Below are 24,590 nucleotides of genomic sequence, written 5' to 3' on the forward strand. Positions count from 1 at the left end.
TACTTAAGGGTTTAAGTTAATGATTACTATATGATTATGGTCCAAAGCAACATCAAATACTTTTTTTATTTTTTTTAAATTTTTAAATCAAGGTACATGGAACTCGTGTTGCCGGCCGGCTGGCACCGCGTATGAAGTGTGCCAGTCTGTCAATGACTCCCGGGCTACTCCCCCCACCCCCAACTGTTAGCGCTTCTTCCCAATTATTTTCACCTGACTGCAGTGCTTCCTAAATGCTTACATCACATCATCCATTAAAGGATGATATGCATCACCCTAAATGAGGCCATTCTCCCTCTAAGAGTGTACTCACACTGGCAACCAGGGCCGTTCCTAACCAGCTCTGTGCATGTGTGAAACCATGGGGGACCATTGTCTGGCCTGTGTAGGTGTGAACTGCACTGCAGGGGGGGTAACGGCCCTATGGTTCTGCTGGAAGAGGTGGTCCAAACAGCGTGCCAGACTGGACAGGACATGTGGTTGGTTATTATATAACCATGGAACATTGTACTGCTGCTATGTATAAATAATATATATATATATACAGTAGGTATACCTATATGGCATTTCAGTGTATATATATATATATATAAATATACAGTAGGTATATCTATATGGCGTTTCAGTGTTCTGGGACACATACTCACAAACTCTGTAGAATCACAACCAACAAAATGTCTTGGGGACCAAAGTGCAGTCGTGTATTAATCCATTTATCCAAATGTAACCAAAAACAAGTACACGCCCAAATAAATGAAATGTCTGAATGAAAGGGTGATACTTTGCCAAACAAAAATCAAGAAGCCAAAAATAAAGTGCAACCTTTTGCAAAATTTAACATGAACCTTAAACCTTAAAAACAAAACTTTATTTAAACATTGGGAGTACAAGGATGGGGATACTATGACAGCAGAACCTGGAACAAAACCGAAAAATGTTGCAACTTTTTTTTTTTTTTTTTTAATCTAATTTTAGTTCTCTTCTTAGGCCGTGTCATGTTAGTGCACTTGTGGCATTACCAATTTTCAGTATGTGTAGTTCCTGGGAGTCCTGCACAACTATAATGAATTGCTCAGAAATCTACATGTGTCCTGTTCTCAAAATACCAGTAATATGTTACACATTTGCAGCAGTAAAATGTCCCATTGCTATATTTTTTGGTTTATATGAGTTAATATACCAGTGATGTGTTTATATGCATGTTTATAAGCTCAAAAATACCTTGGAATTCTGGGTTTTACTCGGACCCCTCATCATCACGTCTCTGCAGAAGGAGACCCTCCGCTGCACCTCAGCACTTTTCAACAACTCACTAATTTCACAATTTAATTACACTATTTCTACCTTTGTTTTTCTGTTTGCATGTCGTTTGCTTTGTATTTACCAAAATTGTTTCTCCAACAGTTGGTTAAATCTACACATTTATACTGTATGTAATGCACATGCAGGATGATGTGTAACAATAATCAGTAAAATTAGCTGTAAACACATTTTTTAGAACTAAATATAATGTTATGCTGTGAACAGAAAGAAAGCAAGACGAGCCAGATAATTCTAAACTTTAGAATATAATACAATCATAACTTTTAATCATAAATATGATTCCTCAAAAAGACAACCTTTGATATCTTTATTGTCACACAATATCTAAGCTTCCAGTGAATAATTTACAAATAAAAAAAGTTCACAGATTGTGACATTGGGTGAACTTTTTATGATTTGTAAATTATTCACTGGAGTGTCTGGTGCCGAGTGCAGTTTTTGTTACTATTATTATTATTATATAATTATATGAGGCCAACATTACTGCACATCGTTGTTGTCCTGTTAAAGTCTCTTTATACAAAGACTTAAAAACAATCTGAAATTAGTGGTGACTCAAGTAAATCACCTTTATTATTTATTATAACAATCTGTCCTTGAAACATATCATATAAACCTTCCTTAAATTTCTAAATTATTGAAACAATGAAAAACATACCCTAGAAAATCAAATTACAGAACATAAATAATCATTTAATATACATTTTAATAAATCAGTGCATCCCATGTTCCCATGTTGACTCTGAGATTTATTCTGTCTATTGTCTTTGGAAGTGATGGGTCTAGACCAGATGATGGAAACTAGGGTCAGCTCATGGTTTTAATGTCCAGGGAGGGGCGTGTCCACTCTGCATGGAGTTAAAGAAGAAGAAATAAAAGAGTTAGATATTGTCATTACATTGGATGTTCATCAATAGGAAAACTGAAAGTGATGAAACACACAAATAAAACACATATATTCTGTCCTAAACTGTCTCACACATTAAAAGCATCTATTTACACTTACATTAATGTACACAAAAACTAGCTCCACAAAAGCAGAACGACATTTATTGATCCAGAAATTAAACTGATCTTACCTTTATAGGCTCAGTTTCCTCCTTTGTTTTCAAATCCCTTTGAACCTCCATCCATGGTGGTTTTTATCAACAGTCTTCATTTTCAATAAATCCGCTGCTATTTGTTCTGTTTTAATCTTTCTTTCTTTCTTTCTTTCTTTCTTTCTCACTCACTTGGTTCTCTCTCTGTTCTCTCTGTCGGCAGAACAGTTTCTATTTCTGTTCATATAATTGGTAGAAACTTTGTACAGCTATAACTTTGGAAAACTACTTGATTGAATCAGAAAAATGAACTAAACTGATCACACAATGCTAAACACTGTTACAATGCAATCACTGTTATACTGTATGCAATGGTGTAATGCTGTGGTACAAAAACAAATAATTGGTGTGTTGCAAATCACTAAATCCCAAGTAAAAATATCAGCTATTACAATCTAAAACAAAACAAACTTCAAGCTCAAGTTTAAAGTGCAATTAATCACATAATACATGAAGGTTTTCACAAAAAAAAAATTATAAGAACATTTTACCCTATCATATAATAAACTAGAATATTTGTATTTCCTGCGGAAAATGCAAGTGAAGATGCAGGTGCTGGCCCGCGTCGCACTACATTAGCTGAGCATTAGCATTAGTTACCATTAGCATAGCATTGGCTAGCATTAGCATTAATTTAACATTAACCTAGTATTAGCACTAACATTAACCTAGTATTAGCACTAACATTAACCTAGCTATACCATAAACCTAGCGTTAACACTAACCTAGCATTAACATTAGCATTAGCATCAGTTTGTACTGAGCCAGGCCCAATTTTGTTTTAAATCTTTACTGCTTAATGAATAAAATTAAATTAAATGAAAAGCCTAGCATTAGCATTAGCCTAGCAATGACATTAGTCTAGCGATAACATTAACCTAACATTTCCACTGTCAGTGCCCAATCCTTTCAAGGGCCTGATTGTTTCAGATCCTATCAACGCATGTGCAGGTTTCAGGTTGAAACCCTGCTATTTAAAAAGAATTAGAAATTTATGTTTTAGGTGAATTCCGATTTATTTTGGTTTTTATTTTATTTTCTGTTTGGTTTTTGATTGTCAATGCTGTGTATTGTTTTTATCCATTTTTTATTATTAACATTTAAAAACCCCACAAAACAGTCACATATTTACATGTGTACTATTAAAATATTTAACGAACGTATGGTCGGTTCACATTAGAGTAAAGGAAGTGACTTAGTCTACGTGCATGTGTTGAAAGGATCCAAAATCATCAGCCGAAAGGATTTGTCAACGACAAACCTAGCATTAGCATTTGCCTAGCAATAGCATTAACCTAGCATTAGCATCAGCCTAGCAATAGCATTAGCTAAACATTCATTAAATCACTCACTAGCAGTTTTTCCTTGGACTTATTGAGGTGCACATGTTGATGACCACAGTTGTGATGGTCGTTCACCGTACAGAACAATGTTTTCTATTTGTTTACAGCACAAACACAAAATGACAGATTGCAATCTCAAAGATTGCGACTTTAAAAAGGCTCGCAAAACCTAATGCTTTTATTTAACCAGTTAATCAAAATATATCCACTTGTCAAATTGTTTTTCTTCCCCTTTAATATATGGCTTGAGTATTATTTCATTTTTTTTCATTTTCACTTAAACTTGAGTTTGACCCTAAAAATCAAATAAAAAATAATCTCAAAGTTTGATCTTTTCTCGCCTCGCCCTCCGTTTTACATTTAATCTCGGGGACTTTTCATATCCTCTTTTAGGAAAGTGAGCAGTGGTTCAATGTGGGACCTTATCTGACATTTCTCACCAAACTTTTTAACAGAGAAAAGTGAAGCTCTCGTTATGAAACCCCACAGATCAACACCTACAGGGTTTCCTCTCTTTGATTTGAGAAATAAATTAGAAGTGTCTTGTGAATCTGGTCAATGCTAATTAGAGGCTGATTATCCTTCCAGTGTGAAAGGGGTGGAGGGTAGAGAGGAAACTGGGGCACTGAGGGTTACGGTCTCTGGGGATACTGGACAATAAGCGACTGAGAAGAGAAAAAGCTCTAAATGAAGCACAAAAATATGGACACACCCGCACAAAGACAAGTGCATTAAGAAAGCAGAAAACCCCAGTGCATGAATACAGTTGTCTTTTTATGCTAATGATTCAGCTACTTGTACCAGTACTTATCCTCACATGTAATGATAACATTAGGTAAATGATGATTAAATGAAGAAGGCTGTTAAAAGTCACAAAATGTGGGAGGAAAAAAAACACTTTGTTATGCAACACATGCAAAAATGCCAGACTCTTAAAAATGGACATAAAATTATTTTGAATACAACTTAATCCAGACTTACTGCTTTGCATCAGACAGTGATGAGTGGAAGAGGCCCAAAATCAACTCAAAAAGCCCCCAATGCATTGATTCCTAGAAAAGTAGACTGTAGCAATCTACAACCACACATACACAAGGCTGCAAACCTTTAAACACAAAATCTCAGTGTAAAGACAGGCATATACTGTGCAATTTCTTCGACCAGCTCCCAATCAGAAATTGTATGGTCGCAAGAAAATCAAAAATGTTCACCCATATTGAGGTTATCGCACTCTCACACTGCGAATGCGCAGTTTAGGACCGTGTTAAATGCTTAGCATTGCGAACGTCAATCTACTTCTGGATTCTTCTTCTTCTTCTGTTTTAATGGTGGTGGCGCTTCAGAGTCCTTCTAATTTTTACATTGCATTTCTGGAAACAAGACTCTGACGTGTTGTGTATGGATGTACAGTGTGAGCAGTCAGGTCGCATCAGAGTGTCGGTCCGTATAGTATGACAACATGACTCGTGAGCTGCGAACATTCGGACAACTTGAGCTCGAGGTGAGTAAACAATTGACAAAAATTGCACAGTGTCTGCTTGCCTTAAAGCAAGTGATGAGCTGTACAGTGTGATATGCAGCGTGCTTAAATGAAATGTAGCAAAGATAATTTATTTTGTGTGAAGCTCATTCTGATGAGTCACTTTGGTCCAAGAACCAACCATACAAAGGAACCAAACACAATACCAATATTAGGCTTAATTGAGCCAGAAAACGCAGCGCTGTTATTGTAGGCTAATGCTAAAGACAGCAGTGAAAGTAATGGATTACAAGTACTCACATTACTGTAATTGAGTTGCTTTTATGGGTACTTGTACTTTGACTATTTCTAAATCAGTAATTTTATTTATACTTTTAAAAGAAGTAAAATTATTTGTTACATTTCTACACCTAATCATTTCTGAGTAAATTATATATTTTTTTGTTTTTAAATGATCAACAGACATTGTGAAACTACAAAAAATGAAATGACCAGACAACAATGAAATGCATTGCATCATAGCCGACCAATCAGAACAACCGTAATGTACCGCACCAAAACAGCATCGACGGCACATTAAACATACAGTAATCCTGATGTTCTTAGTTCTTAGTCAGGCCATTTCTGATCAATGATCAATCTCTTGGGTTCAGGTTGTGGTTTTTACCTATTATGTTGTTACCCACATGGCACATTTGGCAATTGGTTTTATTTTATTTTAAAAAGAATTGTAAATTTAGTGGAAAATAAATTACACTCCAATTGTGTAAGAATTTGTCTATTCTGTTTTTAAGTTTATACATGAGATGTTTACTGTATGCAAGTAAACTGTGGTAATATTTATGAGCAAAATTAAATGTGGAGGGTGAAAGTAACTAGTAACTTTTACTTTAAGTACTATTTAATTGAGCTACTTTTTACTTGAGTATTTTATGTATGACTTATTGTGTACAATTTCAATCAAGTAACTGTACTTCTGCTTGAGTAAGATATATCAGTACTCTTTAAACCTCTGGTTAATAATACGCCAAAGCATATTTCATGTTGCTTTCATGAGCACTGGAAAGAACAGCTTCAGCTAATGCTAATACTAAATGACAGCACACAAGACGACACATTGTTAGCAGAACAGAAAGTCACCTGAGTGAAAGTCCAAGTGAGTTTCATGTGCTTGGTTGCTGCGTAGCTGCATTCCAGCAGCCTGGGTCTGCTATTCACATCCACCAGACACTTGTTGTCATCGTCATCGATTGTTGGGCTCAGAACTCCAAGGTGAAGCTGCTGGGAGCTGGTGTAGTACACATTCTGCTGGGAATACACAGAGCAAAAGACCTTCAATTCTTCTCACAATTCTTACAAAACTCCATAGTTGATGGAAAACTCGATTACTGCTACTTCTGAGATATCATGTCAAGATTCATTAAATAAGACTCTTTTAACTGTAAAACCAACTTCCTATGGAAATGTTTCCATCTGTTAGACTTGCATTAGCCGCAAACAAAAATTTAATAATCAAACTCAGTTCACTTAGTGTCATTTGCAACAACCTGAGCAAGACTTTTGCATGGATGTAATCAGATTTGAATTCTATCATTAGTAGCAACCTCCAGGGAATAGTGCAAGTAGGCTAATTTTTGAATGTATAAGTGTGTGCTTTTTTTGCTACTTCACCTGCTGCGGTGGGCTCGAAATAACATTTTACCTTTGAGAGAAACACATTTATTACATCTGCTGATCTAATTTGGAAGAAAAGAAAAGATGGATGAAAAACAGGAAACGACTGAAGACCAATGAAGATACTGTAGATAAAGCAAAAAGGTCACAGGTAAAAATGGGAAAACTGGTTCAATTTGTGTTGCTGTGAATCTTAAAGATATATACAAAACAATGACTATTGGCCCAGTTTTGAGACTAAAAAGATTACAAAGGTTAATCAAAAACACAACACTGGTGCGTCTGAAAATTCAAAATGTATGGTAAAAAACCTAAATGACAGAATAGAAAGAAAAAGACGAGACGTTCTGCCACTAAGACAACAAATGAGCTCAATAACAGATGATGTTCAATGCAAACAAACAGCTCAAGTCAAGATCAAGCTGCAACAGAGGAGTGAGCATGAAAGCACTGCTTCACAAAACCGAGGGCTTTGTTCGCAACTGTGAGAGTAGGCGTGTGAGATGCTTGACACAAATCATTTCTGTGAATGACAGCCACCTCACAGAGAAAGGATCTTTCTAGATAAAAAACCATCATCACACTGTGCAGCACCTGCAGAGCCATTAGGCTGCTCTTCCTTAACTATCAGAGACACAGTAGCTGTAGTTGTTCAATCCATGTGCATATTTATCTGTCAGGTGTGCAAATTCATCACAGAGCGGATTTGTGTCTCTGCATATGTATGTGCACACACTCTAATTAGAATGATCAAACATTGCATTGTCAATAGATTGAAGCCTTACAAGGAGCGCACAATGCCATTTTCTCTGCCAATAGAAGAACTAGCACAAGGTTGTGTCACACTGATCTTAATCTCCTCTGACGCATGGATACCATGGTAACAAGCAAGCTCAGAAATCCAAAACACATGATTTTCACCTGTTGAGTTTCTACTTTCATAGTTACTTATATTGATATGAGAAAAACACCGGAGTGTAATCATGGAGGGTAGGAAACGCCTGCTTTCTTTTGGTCCAATGTGCATACATGAAATATGCATGAGTACAGTGGATGTTGGGGGAGATTTTTTAATTCACAGTTTAACCGATGTAAATTTGCAGTAGTAATTAAATTAAAGCTATATTTCAAATGAGAAAACACATGACTCAAAGGGAAGGATAGCAAAGGTCAAAAAGGTCATCACAAGAAGTATTTCTTTTAAAGACGCACTACAAAATGTTTTATTACCAAAAGAAGAGAGCAAACCTCCACCAAGCACCAAATCTCAGCTTTACCAAATATTGGCAGTTATCTGGATCAGTGATCCTGATCATTGTACCATGATCCTTCACACTTTAAAGCAGGCGTGTCAAAGTCATTTTAGTACAGGAGTTAAATATTGACCAGTTTGAGGTCAACGGGGCCAAACATTACAGGTGGGGAAAGTGAGCAATTTCAAGGTCAAAGTGCCTTAGTTTCACGTATAAATCATATTAAAAGTATATCCAAGCAATATATGACAGATATCTGTCCCTGTAAGACATTTTTTATTTAATTTGAGGACATTTTGTGGAATAATTTGAAGAAAACTGCAGGATTTTGAAAATATTAAGATTTCTTTCAATAATTTGTGATTTAAAAACTCCTGCAGTCGTGCAGAATAGTACGAGCCATGGCAAATGTTGTGAAATTTCATTGAATTTGTGTATTTGGAGGGGCTGAGTTGAGATATTGACAATTTGACTTTTTCCTGCAGGCCAAACTGGATGCCCTAAAGGGCCAGATTTAGCCCCCTGGGCCTTGTGTTTGACACGTGCCTTAAAGGCGTGTAAGAAATGTCTACCCCCATTAAAAACCATATAGTAGGTATAGTGGGCACCCATATTTTTGGTGAAAAATTACAAAAAAATGCACAGTTGGGATCTGATCCAGATGACACTCAGTGGAGTAATTAAAGCAACCCGACAAAACTGAATCAAATTTCACAAAGATCAATCAATTACAAACCAAGATATGAATTTTTTAAAAGCCGCCAATGATGAGAGATAGGGTTTTTTTTTTTGATATTTCTAACTGACCCAGAGTCTGTATATTGATCCAAAACCCCTGCAAAATGTAACTGAATCTTCCATGGTGAAAGGCCTTTCATTGCTTAAAATTTTGCCAACATCTGTCAACTAGTGTCAGAAAACATGCATCTATTATGTACTTCCATTTAATTATTTTCTAAACATTTTGCAGTATTTGGGTCTTGGATACTCTACCTTAAAGGTCCCCATGCAACACTAAAACTGATTAAAGTGTGATGAACTGGCAAACTTTCTCTCCATCCTGTCACATCTTTGTCAATAATATTTGTGTCATTGAGCAGGAATGATGTTTAGCAGCAGGGAAACCTTGTTATTGGCTGATTTGAATTCCTTCCTCATTGAGAACTTGACTTTGACTCTCAAACAGCTTATTACTGACAGCCTGGGATGTAGTTATGGAAGCTAATCACTGTAGTTTCCCTCAGCCATCTGCTGCTGTGACTATGAGACAACATTAAATCAAACACATACACGCGCACACACGCAGCCGCAAGTTCTCCTGACTTAATGAAGAGGTTTAGCACAATGAGTGAGGCAAAAACAATTCTGAGAGAATAGACAATGCAAAGCTGCTATGTATTGATATGAAGAACTCACAATTTCAATTTCTACTATGACGCTATTTAAAAGCACAAGCCTCATTATGGTTTTTTTACACTGGTCAGATTAGTTCCAGTTTAAATGGGCAGTCAGAAAATTTACCCAAAACAACAATTGCAGAAACAGCAAGGACTTATTTGTCCTTATTACGACTGTATTCTGCTAAAAATCCTTTGCATTCACCTAATAGTTTTCTGCATCTCTGAATCTGAACCCTTTGGGGAGTTTTACTCTCTGTATCTAACAGATCTACTGGTGAAATTAATATGAACTCATTTCTAACCAACTTCTTCTGAATTACAAATCAAATTTGACTTTATAAAGAGTGCTTCATCACAGTTGGGAATGACGCATTTTCTGTTTTTCCTGCAAAAAACAAGTTAAAAAATAGCATCTTTTAGTTAAAATAACTCAACTATTTAAGTTTATTTTATTTCCTATTTTCTTTCTTAATCACTTACAACCATTATGATTTCCACAAGCTTGTTCACCCCTGCCTGAACTTAATTTGAGGTCAGTATCAATATACATGTCCACCACAGTGCTCTCCCAGACAGAAACATTGATGCAATGTTTCTTTGTTATAGTGTCTCATCTTCACATCATTTATCTTATCTGCAGCAGTAATCACTCAAGACCATTGCATTAGCAAAGTGAAGTGCTGAAATACCCTAATGAAAAAGTGGAAGCAGGTTAGTGTTATCAGTAAATTCCAAACACGCATACAAGCACACACGTACACACACCAGAGCTGCCTGGGTAAACAGCCTCAAAGGTCTAATTTTCAGACTTCATTGATCACGCCACAAACCAATCTTCTTACGAAGGCTTGGCCTCACTGGGCCGACTTCTATTACTTGCTTAATTTTCACAGCAATTTCTCACCGTTCTGATAGATATCATCATCCACCCTTCATGCGTTGGCCTGAAATTAGCCTCAGACTGAATAGGCATTAGCTCTCAGAAAATTGAAAACTGTAACGTGGAGATGTTTTTCGTTCACAGAGATGTTTTCCTGACATAACTGCCAAGCTTTGCATGACAGCCATATCAGGGTGAGTTTTCATTATTTACTGTAGTCATCTTATTCGATGAAAAACAATAGTGTCATTAACATCGCTTGCAGCATTCATTAACGGCAATATTTTTTTCATCAAAGGCCAGAAATTATGCTCACTTTGAATTTGAAAACAACAATACAGTTTCATATAATCACCACAACTATTTGTCACATTTGACTGAAGCTTGTTTCACATTCGTCAACATGTGAGTCACTGGGCTGGCCTTTGTGCATTGTAAGGAGCACAGAATTACTGGAAAATTTCAAGACCAAACCAGAGATAAACCCTATTGTACTGTGTGTTCATGCCAGGGTTGGGTTCAATTATAATTGTGATCGCATAATTAATAATTCAATACAATTATGGCGTAATTAGAGGGTCAAGCCCATGGGGCCTGGGTTCCCAGGACTGTGTATGCAGTGGCGGGAAAGAGTGCCTCCGTCCCACCAAACAATGTGTTGTCATCAAGCTCTGTCGAAGCATGAAAACGAGCCATTCATTTGATTCAGGTGTGTTGGAGCAGGGACACATCTAAAAGTCTCAGAAATTTGGCCCTCGAGGACTAGAGTTGCCCACCCCTGGTCTAGACATTGAAGGAAGTGACTTTGTTTGAAAAGAAGAGAACAGAGGCAATCAAAGGAATGGGAGAATCCTATTAATATCAAATAAATGGAAATTAGGAAGGACAAGGCAGAATATTACAAAGATACCCAATTAAGACTGGAAAGTGTTGAACGCATGAGGGTACAACTGCACTGTCTGAGTTTTTGATGATACTTCTAAAATATATCCTGCTGCATAGTTAAAGTCGTTTATTAAAGTCTTGCTGATGTTTCCTGGACCAGTACCTTACATGGATTTTATCAATGAGCTCAGATCAAAATACAAGTTAAATATGCACTTGAAGGTTTATAGTTACTGAGCCTGAAATTTCATCAGAGTAATGTAGGGAAAGGCAGATTTTTCATATGGAAACATGCATTGATAGGGAAAAATAGGGATTACATCCAATAGTTGAAAACATCCACTAATCCCTTCATAATTCCCACAGCAGGTACGCTATAGATTATTTTCATTTCTTTGTACATGCAGATCAAATGATGACAATGTACCTCTGATTGATGTTAGTTAGCCTTTGCTGGGTCGTAATTGTGCACCAATGTTTTGCTGCTATCTTCACATATTCTAGCCAAAGTGCCTAAAAACCTTGATTAGTCAGCACTGTGACAAATTGGCCTTGCACTAATTAGTGGTTTCAAGTTTGCAAATACGATAATAATCAGTTCATTAAGTCATTTGGACAAGGGAGACTTGTGCATTGGACAATAATTACGCATTTGAATGTTGGTTCTCCCAAGCAGCCATGCACTATTTGGTCTAGACATGCTGGCTAGAAGGCTCACTTTGGTTCCTAATAGATAGTCCGAGTTAGCAGAACGGAATAATTGTTTACTAAATTCAAAATTCTGCACAATAATCAAGCTATCAATACCTTCGTGTCATCCTAAGCAGAATATGATCATTAGCAGTGGCTGGCTCGTCTCTATGAGTGGTGTTTAAAAAATTACCGATGGTAGTAATGGCGATAGAAATGCTCCAACAACTCAATATCCTTATCAGCATAAGTCAATTAGGCTGCTCCCAAAGGGAAGATGTATAGAAAGGCAGAGAAATGCAAGCAAAGCGGTTTCTACCGGCTGAAGCTCTTTTACAGAGTGTGACCTAGAAAGGGAGTTGAACGTTTCAGACGCAAAGGCGCCGGTCAAAGCTATTAACTTTTTTGACAATGCAGGCAAACCTTTAGAAAGCTTTTCCAAATGCTGAGCTGAGTATGCAGAAGAGTCTTGTTTTGATAATGTGATCTTCTCTGTGTGATGCTGACAGGTAAATATGATTTTACAATTCCACTGAGCTCCAGGACAGCATAGTTGAAACAGTGAGAAACACGTCCTCGAGTTTAAAATTTTATATTTTACATTTTCTTTCAGGAATGAGGCAAGTACAGGCTCTCAAAGTCTGACAGACATTTGGGATGGCCTCAGCGCCTCAAGCACAACTTTCAGGAATTATTTAGCATCAAATTTTAAAAAGTTTCCATGTACTTGACAAAGCTACGTCATTAAAGGCTAATTAAGACATGAACATATTAGCTATCTAGCCAGCATTATGTTCTAGATTTATGATCTAATTTACAAACTAGCTTATTGCGGGAAAGGCTTCTATGGCATTACATTAGTAATGTTGCTACTTTATTTGTGTAGCTTCAACTTTCTAACCACGAGTTGATTTTTAGAATAAAATGTTCGATATCTGTATAGAAAGTTCAAATCTAAAAGTCTAGGATATAAAGGCAAGACTTGGTGAGGAAGCTACATTTGAAAAATACGTGTGGGAGAGTGAAGGAAGTGTTACAGTGTTTAATGCTGTGACATGTTATTTAAATCATATTACTATCCTTCGCTTAGTGAATTTACTGAAATGTCAGAGGACAGTCAACCATGAACAGAGCTGACAAGCATGGCTGACCAGACTTGTTACAAACTACAACCATCTTGAATCCTAAAAGATTTGTACAAAATAACTAAAAACATGGTTTGTAATTAACAATGATGATCATTGGCCACTGGTGCACAAATTGCACCAGTATATCTTAGTGGTGGAGGTGAATCCGTGTACCCTTCGTTCTTTGGTTATTTAGTTTCAAAACCAAATTGAAAAATTGGGTTGGTTTTTTGGTTTTATTAATTTAAAACCAGAAACAGAAAAACTGCAAAACCAAACAAGCAGCGTTTTTCTGTTTTAAAAATAAATCTGGTTCTGTTTGTGTGATATTTGGATATTTACGAGGAAACTAGGATGAGAGCTTCATGTTTTCATCTCACCACACAGAACGACCAACAGACGGACTTTTATTCTGCTACGTTTGATAAAAATTATCTTGCATCATATTGTTCTCACACTGATGGCAGAGGTGTGATTTGTGTGTCAATGACGTTTCGTTAAAGAGTTATTGATGCTGGAAGTCTGAATCTGTGAATATCTGCCAACTTTACCGAATAGTGTTACGGTCCGAATAGTATCCAGATAAACTGGTGACTTTTGCTCCAGGACATAAAAAGAAGCAACGTATGTCATATTACTGGTGAATTGAAATGTTATTAATACATAAATTAATCAAAACCAAAAAATGAATGTTACATAAAACATGCACATATGTGGAACCGGAAGTGGTGTAATGAATCTACTGGTGCTCCTCGTTTCTTATGATCAACTTCCGTGTGTGTTGATGGCTGCTGTTAGCGGTATTTATAACGTGCAAAATAATTTTTTTTACTGCCCTCAAAAAAGATGTACATTTGTAGAAGTTCTAACATCTATTGTTCCTACACCATCCTCACAGTCGATAGTAAGTCACCTGTTTATTTGGATACTCTTTGGATCATAACACAACAAAGCAAAACATAAACGTGAGCAGCCTTTTATGAGCTAAAACATCCACAGACTGAATGAAAACATGAGCAGGACCAGAAAACTTCTGAAATAAATCCTAAACAGTCCTATTGTGTGAGGAGACCTGGTCCAGGACCTGTGGAGGGAAACTAGGTACAGCAGACTTCAGTTCTCGCTCTAATTTCCCCGTAAATATCACACAAACAGAACAAGTTTTTAAAAAAAACTAAAACAAAAAAACAGAAAAACGCTGCTTATCTGGTTTTTGGTTTTTCTGTATTTCTGTTTTGGTGTTAAATCAGAAAAACAAAATAACCACACTGTTTGTTATTTTGATTTGGTTTTAAAATGAAATAACCATAGAACAAAGGGTACACAGATTGACGTGATACAGATGCCCTTGTTTATGTAATGTAACAAAGTTTAATGTTTAAAGTGTACAAGTCATACATAACATTACATAATTTAGAAACTAGATGTTGGCCACAATGACACATTTAAGTGCAAAAAACTTGAAACTCTAACCATCAAAGTTTATACGTTACCACATTATCAGAGGTGAAAGTAACGAATTACAAGTACTCACTTACTGTAATTGAGTATATTTCTAAATCAGCAATTTTACTTCTTCTTAAGTATGTTTTTAGTTACATTTCTACACCCAACCGTTCCTGAGTAAATTATAGTTTTTTGTGATTATTGTTTTTCTTTCCGTTTCATTTAATATAATTCAATTCTATTCTGAATTGAATTAATTGGTGTTATTTAATTAAAAAAAAATTGTATATTTTGACAAACCTTTTATTTTATACATGGTAAACATGTGGAAGATAAATTAAGTTTTGTTCCTTTTTAAGTTTATACATGAGATGTTGACTGTAAGCAAGGAAACCGTAGCAAGATGTAATACCAAGAAAAACTTTTATAGGTGAAAGTAACTAGTAAGTTTTACCTTGAGTACAAGTAAATTGACCTACTTTTTACTTATACTTGAGTATTTTGTGTATGACTTACTTTTACTTGTATTTGAGTACAATTTAAATCAAGTAACAGTATGTCTACTGGAGTAAGATATATCAGTACTCTTTACACCTCTGTGCATTATCCTTTTTGAGCCGATAATAAATTTTAAAGACATCCATGGTTCATCCGAGGTCAGCTCGTACTTGGGGGAATCTTTGAGAGCCAACAAATCGAATTGGTAATTAACCTTCAGCTTTGGTGTCTACCTGCTAAAGACAGCATCATAATCACTGGCAAGGTAAGAGAAGATTGTTCCGCAACTACTTGTAGACACGAACCACTGCTGAGACTCAGTAATAAACAGAGTTATCACCTGACAGAAGGTAACAACACAGACATCTGTCTAAAGCAGGCACAGAAGGTGGGGACATGATAAATATTGAGGACGACAATTTTTGGGATTGTTTAACACACAAGTCTCAACTACGGTCTCAGTCATTAGCAGAGGCGGAGGTGAGCTTTTCATTGCAATATTTCTCAATGTCGACAGAGTAACTCGTAACTCCCGTGAAATCACATCCTGCGAGACTTTGCTGCAGGAAGATGCTCTAAACACTCCGTATCACTCCTTTTTTGTTTACTTACTAATGTGGCAGTAATAATTTTTAAGTATAATGCTCAGAAAGGTCTCGGTATTCTCTTCTGTTCACACGTACTGCGTCACGATTTCTCGGCGAGAGGTGGTCATGTGACCATGTACGTCACGTTCTGTGACATGATAATAATAATAATAATAATAATAATAATAATAATAATAATACATTTTATTTAAAAGCGCCTTTCAAAACACCCAAGGACACTGTACAGGGCAGTCAAAATAAATACAATAAAAACAGCAGAATGAAAACAGATAAAAACAAGTGCAGCAGAATAAAACAGAGTACAGTATTGGTGTGGTGAATGTGTGTCTAGATGGAGTAGGATTGTCTGAAGAGGTGAGTTTTGAGTTTTGATTTGAAGAGTGGGAGGGAGTCAATGGTACGGAGGTCAGGGGGAGAGAGTTCCAGAGCTGGGGGCAGAGTAGCTGAATGCTCTGTGCCCCATGGTGATGAGTTTGGCCGGAGGTACAGAGAGCTGGAGAGTGGAGGAAGAGCGGACTGTGCGGGCAGGGGTGGCGATGTGGAGGAGGTCAGATATGTACGGAGGGGCCAGGTTATGAAGTGCTTTGAAGGTGATGAGAAGTATTTTGAAGTTGATCTTTTGTTTTATGGGAAGCCAGTGAAGTTGTTGTAGGATGGGGGTGATGTGGTGAGTGGAGGGGGTCCGTGTGATGATTCGTGCTGCAGAGTTCTGGAGGAGCTGCAGTTTCTGGAGGGATTTGTTGGGGAGGCCGAAGAGAAGTGAATTGCAATAATCAATGCGGGAGGTGACGAGGCTGTGAACAAGGATGGCGGTGGTGTGGGGAGTGAGAGATGGGTGGAGACGAGAAATGTTCCGACTCTTAACCTGAGGGGAAGGAAGGAGAGAAGAGTTGTTAAAGGAAGTATGGAAACTGTTGGATTTTGAGAGAGTGGATGAGGTGCCTACAAGAAGGACTTCTGTTTTGGAGCTATTGAGTTTAAGGAAGTTGGAAGAGAACCAAGAATTAATGTCTTGTAAACAGAGGGTAAGGGAGGAAGGAGGAAGAGAAGAAGATGGTTTGGTAGAGAGGTAGAGCTGGGTGTCATCCGCATAGCAGTGGAAATGGATATTATGTTTACGGAGGATGTGACCGAGTGGGAGAATGTAGATGATGAAGAGGAGGGGCCCCAGGACAGAGCCCTGAGGCACGCCAGCAGGGACAGGGAAAGTGTTGGACTTGTGAGAGTTGAGTTGGATGAATTGTGTACGGCCAGAAAGATAGGAAGTGAACCAAGCGAGGGGGGTGTGAGTGATGCCGATTGAGGAGAGTCTGTCAAGGAGAATGGAGTGAAAAATTGTATTGAAAGCTGCGGTGAGATCGAGGAGAATGAGAATGGAGAGTAGACCAGAGTCTGAAGCTGTGAGGAGGTCGTTGGTAATTTTCAGAAGGGCTGTTTCAGTGCTGTGAAGGGGACGAAAACCGGATTGAAACTGCTCGTAAATATTGTTCATGATGAGATGATTGTGGAGTTGGGCGGCGACAGATTTTTCAAGCATTTTGGAGATGAAGGGGGGATTTGAAATGGGACGGAGGTTGTTGAAGTTGGTGGGATCCAGACCAGGTTTTTTTAGGATGGGTGTGACAATGGCAGTTTTGAATGAGAGAGGGACAGTACCAGTGATGAGAGAAGAGTGAATGCTATTGGTGATAAGGGGGGCAAGTGAAGGGAGGCAGGATTTAGCAATGACTGTAGGGAGGGGGTCAAGCTGACAGGTTGAGGGTTTAGATTTGACGATGAAATCGGAAATGGCTTGGATGGTGGGGAGCATGAAGCCAGAGAATGTAGTTGCCAGGGATGAGTCCACTCCAGAAATAGCAGCTCCGTGTGAGGTCAGTTGTTGGTGGATGTTGGATATCTTGGGGACGAAGAAGGACATGAGTGAGTTACAGAAGTCAACAGATTGCATGTGGTGGGGGAGAGAGTCGGGGGGTTTTGTAGTATTGGTGAGGAGAGAGAAGAGAATTAGAGTTATATTGATTGGAGTGAATTAGACCGGAATAGTAGGCTGATTGACTCAGATCTTACATTCAGCAGTCAGATCAAATCTATCACAAAAACAGCCTTCTACCACCTAAAGAACATCTCCAGAGTGAAAGGTTTAATGGCTCAGAAAGATCAGGAGAAACTGGTCCATGCTTTTATATCCAGCAGACTGGACTATTGTAATGGTCTTCTGACAGGAATCCCCAAAAGAGCATCAAACAGCTACAGCTGGTTCAGAACGCTGCAGCTCGGGTCTTAACCAGAACAAAGAGGTCAGAACACGTTACTCCAGTTTTAAAGTCTTTACACTGGCTCCCAGTCAGCCTCAGAATAAACTTTAAAGTTCTGCTGCTGGTGTATAAATCTGTGAATGAGTTTGATCCAGAATACATCAGTGACATGTTAGTCAGGTATGAACCCAGCAGGTCTCTGAGATCTATGGACACAGGTCAGATAGTGGAGCCCAGAGCTCACAGTAAACATGGTGATGCTGCTTTTAGTTGTTATGCTGCAAAGAAGTGGAACAAACTGCCAGCAGAGCTGAAGTCAGCATCCAATGTGAACATTTTTAAATCAAAGTTAAAGGCACTTTTTTTCTCTACTGTATATGATTGAGAGAGAGATTTTTAGTCATGTTGTTGATGTCATGATGATTTTACTGATGATTTTAAATGTTCTTATTGATTTTAAACAATTGAATGTTTTATCATGTAAAGCACATTGAGTTGCCTTGAGTATGAAATGCGCTATACAAATAAATTTGCCTTGCCTTGCCTTGCCTAGGCGGATTTAGCAGAGGAGAGATGATCTTTGTATTGTATGATGTGGTTATTGTACATTTGTTTATGTATGGAGAGTCCAGTTTTGTTATATAGCCATTCGCGTTGTCGTCCTTGAGATTTGAGCAGACGGAGGGCAGGGGTGAACCAGGGTACTGAGCGGGTGAAGGAAAGAGGTCGGGTTTTGAGTGGAGCGTGAGTGGGAAACCAGGTCGTCAGGTGGGCTAATTGGATTGATGATGGGGAAATTATTGATGTCTGAGGTAAAGGTGTGTATGTTTATATTTTTGATTTTGCGGAAGGAAATGGTTCGGGGGAGAATGAGTTTGGAGAGAGAGAGGTTTATGTTGAATGTGATGAGCGAATGGTCAGAGTATGGGAGTGAATGGGGTTTACAGTCAGTGGGAGTGAGACCAGAGCAGCAGACTAGATCCAGGATGTGACCTTTACAGTGAATAGGGAAGTGGATGTGTTGTTGTAGACCAAAACTATTTAAACAGGATGAGAAGTCTTTGGAGAGAGCATTAATGTTATTGTCCATATGGATATTAAAGTCACCAAGGAGGATTGTGTTTTGAGATATGGATGAAAAATGTGTCAGTAGGTGAGAGATATCATTTAAAAACTCCTTGTTAGGTTTTGGTGGGCGGTAGATGGTGGCAACAACTGTAGGAGAAGGTCCAGGCAGCAGTGAGGCGGAGTACTCAAAGGAAGAGAAGACAGGAGCAGCAGGCAGAGGCACGACCTTCCAACTCTCGCGGTGAAACATCGCGAGACCTCCGCCCCGCCGGCTGGAAGTGTGGGGCTGGCAGATGTAAACAAACCCCGGCGGAGTGGACTCGTTCAGAGAGGCGAAGTCATTTGGCTGTTGCCACATTTCGGTCAAACACAGGAAGTCCAGCTTTCGGTCCAGAATAACATCGCGGATCAGATGCCCTTTGGTGTTGAGTGAGAAAGCAATGTCCGGGGGGATGTCGAGCCCGAGCCCAGGCAGCAGAGGAGGAGTGGAGACATGGAGCCGAAGTTCTAAAAGTACAGCAGCTGAGTATTGGAGGAGTGCATCAGTTTGCAGGTGGATGAGGAACACGATGAACCAGATGACAGCAAGCCAGCGGGCTGATTGGTAGATCAGCATCTTTTACCAGAGTAGGAATATGAGAGCCAGGGGTCCCAGGTAAGAATGTGACAAAAAACAGCCACTGATGCGACTGACAACAGCAAACTGATAAGCATAATGCTTTTTTCCGTCGCCCTTTCCGGCATGCAAAAGGACAAAAAAAAAAAAAAAAAAAACAATGATGTGATTTTGCTCTGAATGTCAAAATGAATTTCTGTGATTGCAACCATGTCGGAAATGAACTGAATAAATAAATAAATAAATAAAACTAGCACAGATTTGGGTTGTAGGCTGACAATCCTTTAGTCACTGTGTGATCACAACGTCCAATACTGTAGAAAACAGTGTTTTAATCCGTAGTTTGTTTGTTTGGTTGAGCAGCGGCTGCAAAACTCGGCAGCGTTTACTCATGTATTTGTGGATAAAGTGTTTCCATGTGACTTTTGCGACACATTTCGATATTTAAACTTCTGAATTTCCTCCTCATGAAAGCATAAAAAGTTTTTAGTGATATTTGAGGGTTTTTTTTTCTGAATTCAGGTGTTTCCATTACCATTATTGCGCTATTTAGATTTTGCGCATTTCCAAGGGTAATGGAAACGCAACTTCTGATTTTGTCACAGGAAATATAAGAAATATAATGCAGCAGAGATATTTCTACCTTTTAAACATGTTCCCTGCTCTGCACAGTCAGTAGCCTACTGTCCGCTTTCCCCCAAAATATTGTTTGTGACTTTAGATACTTTGCTTCTCTATGTCGGTCTTCCTTTATGCTGTTTTACGCTCGAGTAGCCAATGGTAAGACCCAAAGCAGCTCATGGAGCACTCTGTAGAAAGATCCTTGATTGGCTGAAATCTAGCGTCACACTCCTTGTTTTCTAAAGCCTACATATAAAGCCAGGAGAAGTAGAAGAGATTCAGTGTCCACTCACAACACTTTGAATTACAAAATGCTCAAAGGAGATAATGGATTTTTTACCAAATGACGCAAAAAAAACAAAAAACCTTACATACTGCAGCTTTAACACAGCATGCATTTATCTCAGGCATTTAGCATGCATTCCGTTAAAAAAAGATCATACTTGCATGTTGTTATGACTTTGTAATTTGGCTCAGACATAGGGCATAACTACACTGTTAAAAAAAAATTACATTTACAGGAAATGTTCTGTAATTTTTAACAGATTTTTCCAGTTTTCCAATAAAACTGACATTTTCAGTAATTTTAGGTTTCATGTTTAAAATTACAGTTAATTAACCATAATGTAAGATTACATCAATATTGTGTTTTAAATGACACTTTATTGTATTTGTACATCTTTAACTGTAATTTTACATATCATTTTCTGTAATTGTTTACAGGTAAATGACCATTTTCCATAAGACAATGTAACACGTGTAAATTAACAGTAACTAGCAGTAATATAAAGATTTACCTTTAGAATTACAAGTACTTGACTATAATATGATATTAGATTATGTTTTTTGTAAAGGTAATTCAACACATTTCTTTAATATTCAAATGTAATTTTACATAAAATGTGATGTAACTTTACAGATCTTTCCTAATAATGATTACGAAGAAATTTATGTAAAATTCCAGAAATCTTCAGTTTTTTTCATAAAATTACAGGTCATTAAGTATGCATGGCTTGGGTGATTTTATGTTTTTTTTTTTTTTTTTAGATGTAATAAGTAGCATTTGTACAGACACAAAAGTAATTTACTGTACATTAATGTATAAAGACAATTGAAAATATACAATTTTACAAAAAGTGCACTTTAAATAATGTCAATTTACAGAAATAATTATTTATTCTTACAGACTTTTGCTTTTTTTAAAACAATAAAATGCCTGTAGATTTGGAGATATTGAGAATAATTTAAATTGTTACCATTTGTATATGATAAAATAAAGATTTAATTAATTAATTCAAATGGAAAAGTTAAAGGGGTCTGGGGTCAGTACACATATTGTTTTTCTCAGGTCGGTTTTGCCTGTTGGTTTTGATTCAACACAGAGTTTGTTTGTTTTCTCCCATAATACCCCACAATCCTCAACGCCATCTTTTGTTTTAGTTTTGATAAGAGGCCCCTCGCGGCAGATTTTACATACTTAACGTTTAGGAGGAAGCTGTTCATTTTCCAATAAGGTACTTTTTAAAATGCAGATTTATCAGGAATAAGACTAACTTTAATTGTTATTTCCATGTGATCTGTTGAGGGAGTAAATAAAACTTCAACCATTTTAAAATGTTTTGGATACAAGCCAAAAGTCTACGTGAAAATGTCTGGAGCAATCCTTATTACTCCACGTGCACATTTGACTATTTGTAAATTTCTCTCTCCATATATCAGTTCAATTCTTGCGTTTGGTTTTATTTATTCTTTTGTGGCTTTGTTTCTTCCCAGCTTATCTGAGTTCTGTTGTATGGTTGCGCTCTACAGCTTTAATTGCAAACTACAAGTGTTTAGTAAGTTAAAGATGTGTTGCTGATTACAGCTTGAAGTGGCGAGGAGGTCTTAACATTTTTTGAGAAGGTATTTTAAAAAGTCCTTAAAGTATTGAACTTCTGGATCCTGCATATACTGTACTCAAGCAACATAAAGTATAAATTATATTTCAGTTTCTCATGAATGGTTGTCGGTAAAACGCCAAAAGATTTACATGGATTGTCTAAACAAATGCCTGTTTTTTCTCCACAGATGTACAATCGGAGGTATTTAAGGAGCAGCAGCCAAGCAAGTGAACAGACACTTTAAAATGATCTGACAACAGTTTCTCGAGGACAGTATGACAGATTGTTGCTTATGTCCATGCAGTAGAATAGAATGGCTTTCCAGTGTTACTGGATGGGCGGAGCAGGTAGCTATCTGGTTTTTATTTGGGCCCAGGGTTAAAAATGTGGAAATATTCCTTTTTTTCCCTTTACATATACAAACCAGTCAGCCTTAGCTGTTTTGATGTGTAATGACTATCCTTGTTTTTCTGTGAAATTAAATGTTTTAACAATATTTGTTCAGTTTACTAAAATGACAAATTCCCCAAATCAACAGATATCTTTAAATATAGCTGTTAATGTATTTTGATGTACAGTGTTCCATTGTCCAATTCTCTAAAATAACTAATACTGTAAATGTGCAGAATGTCCCATTTGTTTAAAGGTACATATTTTTTTTTATACATTGTGTCTATGTTTTTTTTTTTTTACGAGAGAAAACCATGATTATACAGCAAATCAGTGTGCATGGACAAAACAGTTTCATAAAACGACTACTAAATACCCTTAATTTACAGGGATTGGTCTTAAATGTAGCTATTTATGATGTATTTTAATGTACTCTGCTTTTTTCCACTGTCCAATGGACATTTTTATATCTCGTAATTCTTTAAAATTGCAGATTAATACCGTAAATGGGTCGACATTCACCATTGGTTTCATACATTTATAGCTTTTATATACATTTTTTCTTAGTTATTGTACATGAAAGAACAATATTTAAACACAAGGTTCCTCTAAATCAACATTCCATGAAAAAACTATTAAATATCCTTAATTTACAGAGATTGGCCTTAAATATAGCTATTTTTGTTGTATTAGTAATGTGTTTTTCCACTGTACAATAGTTGTTTCTTTAATCTACCAATTCTCTAAAATGGTAGATTAATACTGTAAATTTGCAGACATTTATCTTTAGTTTTATGAACATAGTTTGTTTTCATAAGTGTACATGGGAAAATAGTATTTTAACATGAAATTACTGTAGACAGATTTCCTAAAATAAATAATTTATGTCAAATTACAGAGATTAACCTGAATGCAATCCAATTTTGTATGTTTTTTTTTTTTACATAATATGCAAGTTATTTTACTGTATAAAAGGCATTTATCAACTATAATATACTCTATTTTCATTTAATTCTGACTGTAAAATCTACTGTATTTTTACAGTTTTTTGCTGCAATTCTGTGACGCGGTAATTTCCAGTAATTTTACAGTGTCATTTGGAAACTTTACCGACAGTGTTTTTACGTTTTTTTTTTTTTTTTTTCACAGTAGATTTGCTCTGACCTAGCAGTGGTAACAGATGACTTGTTTGTTTAGCCCATTACATTTGCTGCAAGAGTTGCTTATATTTTCTATTCATATTAGCAAATCACAATACAGTGTCAGCAAAATAAATAAATAAAATTGTGAATAACTCAGAAAAATCATGGGATTAATTGTGATTAAAAATGTTAATCATTTGACAGCACTGAACATACCCTGTGATCAATGCTGGCCTCAACCAACGCATACAGAATAATGAAGTCCATTAAAAAAAGAATTATTGTACCATCCTACCAATCACAGTCTAACAAGGCTAATTTAATCATATATCTTAGCTTATTCCAAACTATAGATAATCTTTATTGTTTCAACACATCAATAATATTACTTATAAGTCACTTATCGTTTTATTCTTACCACCTATTAATGCCACTTGTTTTATTAAAGTGAAACTTAAGTATGCACTGCACTCTCTTTCTGTCAAAATGTATTAATTGTAATTCATTGTAAAAGAACAGTGTATGCTTACTGACCTGGGGAGTCATTCCATGGCAGAGGTACATGATGGGAACATTTTCAGTGTCAGGGCCCTGGTCCAGACACAGGTCTTCTCTCAGACTGTTCTTTAGCTGGAAAACAAAGAGGTGTCGGGGGGAAAGTCATTCCATTACATCATAGTTAAAATAAAGGTAATTACCAATCAAGTGTACAATTTCCTAATAACAATGGAGGTCACTTAACGCAGAGGGGCAGCTACTGAGCAGCTAACAAACAATGTAATGTCAGGCTGTCTAAGCCTGGGGCCTTTTTCATTTATCTAAAAAATATGAAGAAAATCAATGTAGCCAGTGTGAGGAGCGTAAAGGAAGCCTTTAGTTTTTCCACTATTTTGTTTATCTGCTGCTCCCCC

At 37.0% G+C, this 24,590-nt stretch overlaps 1 protein-coding gene across 3 annotated transcripts in view; it reads right to left on the reverse strand.

Annotated features, from left to right (window-relative positions):
• Nucleotides 1–24,590, reverse strand: part of galnt18a (UDP-N-acetyl-alpha-D-galactosamine:polypeptide N-acetylgalactosaminyltransferase 18a) — a 181,723-nt gene that overhangs the window by 11,489 nt on the left and 145,644 nt on the right. For 2 of the 3 annotated variants that reach the window (XM_028451369.1, XM_028451367.1), the window contains 2 exons: nucleotides 24,214–24,309; nucleotides 6,387–6,554 (listed from right to left, as the gene is read on the reverse strand). In XM_028451369.1, the coding sequence (XP_028307170.1) occupies nucleotides 6,387–6,554; nucleotides 24,214–24,309 (264 nt within the window). The remainder of the gene's footprint in view (nucleotides 1–6,386; nucleotides 6,555–24,213; nucleotides 24,310–24,590) is intronic. The other variant, XM_028451368.1, reaches the window with a different exon arrangement.

The sequence above is a fragment of the Gouania willdenowi genome, chromosome 6, assembly GCF_900634775.1.
Source record: "Gouania willdenowi chromosome 6, fGouWil2.1, whole genome shotgun sequence".
Lineage (NCBI taxonomy): Eukaryota > Metazoa > Chordata > Actinopteri > Blenniiformes > Gobiesocidae > Gouania > Gouania willdenowi.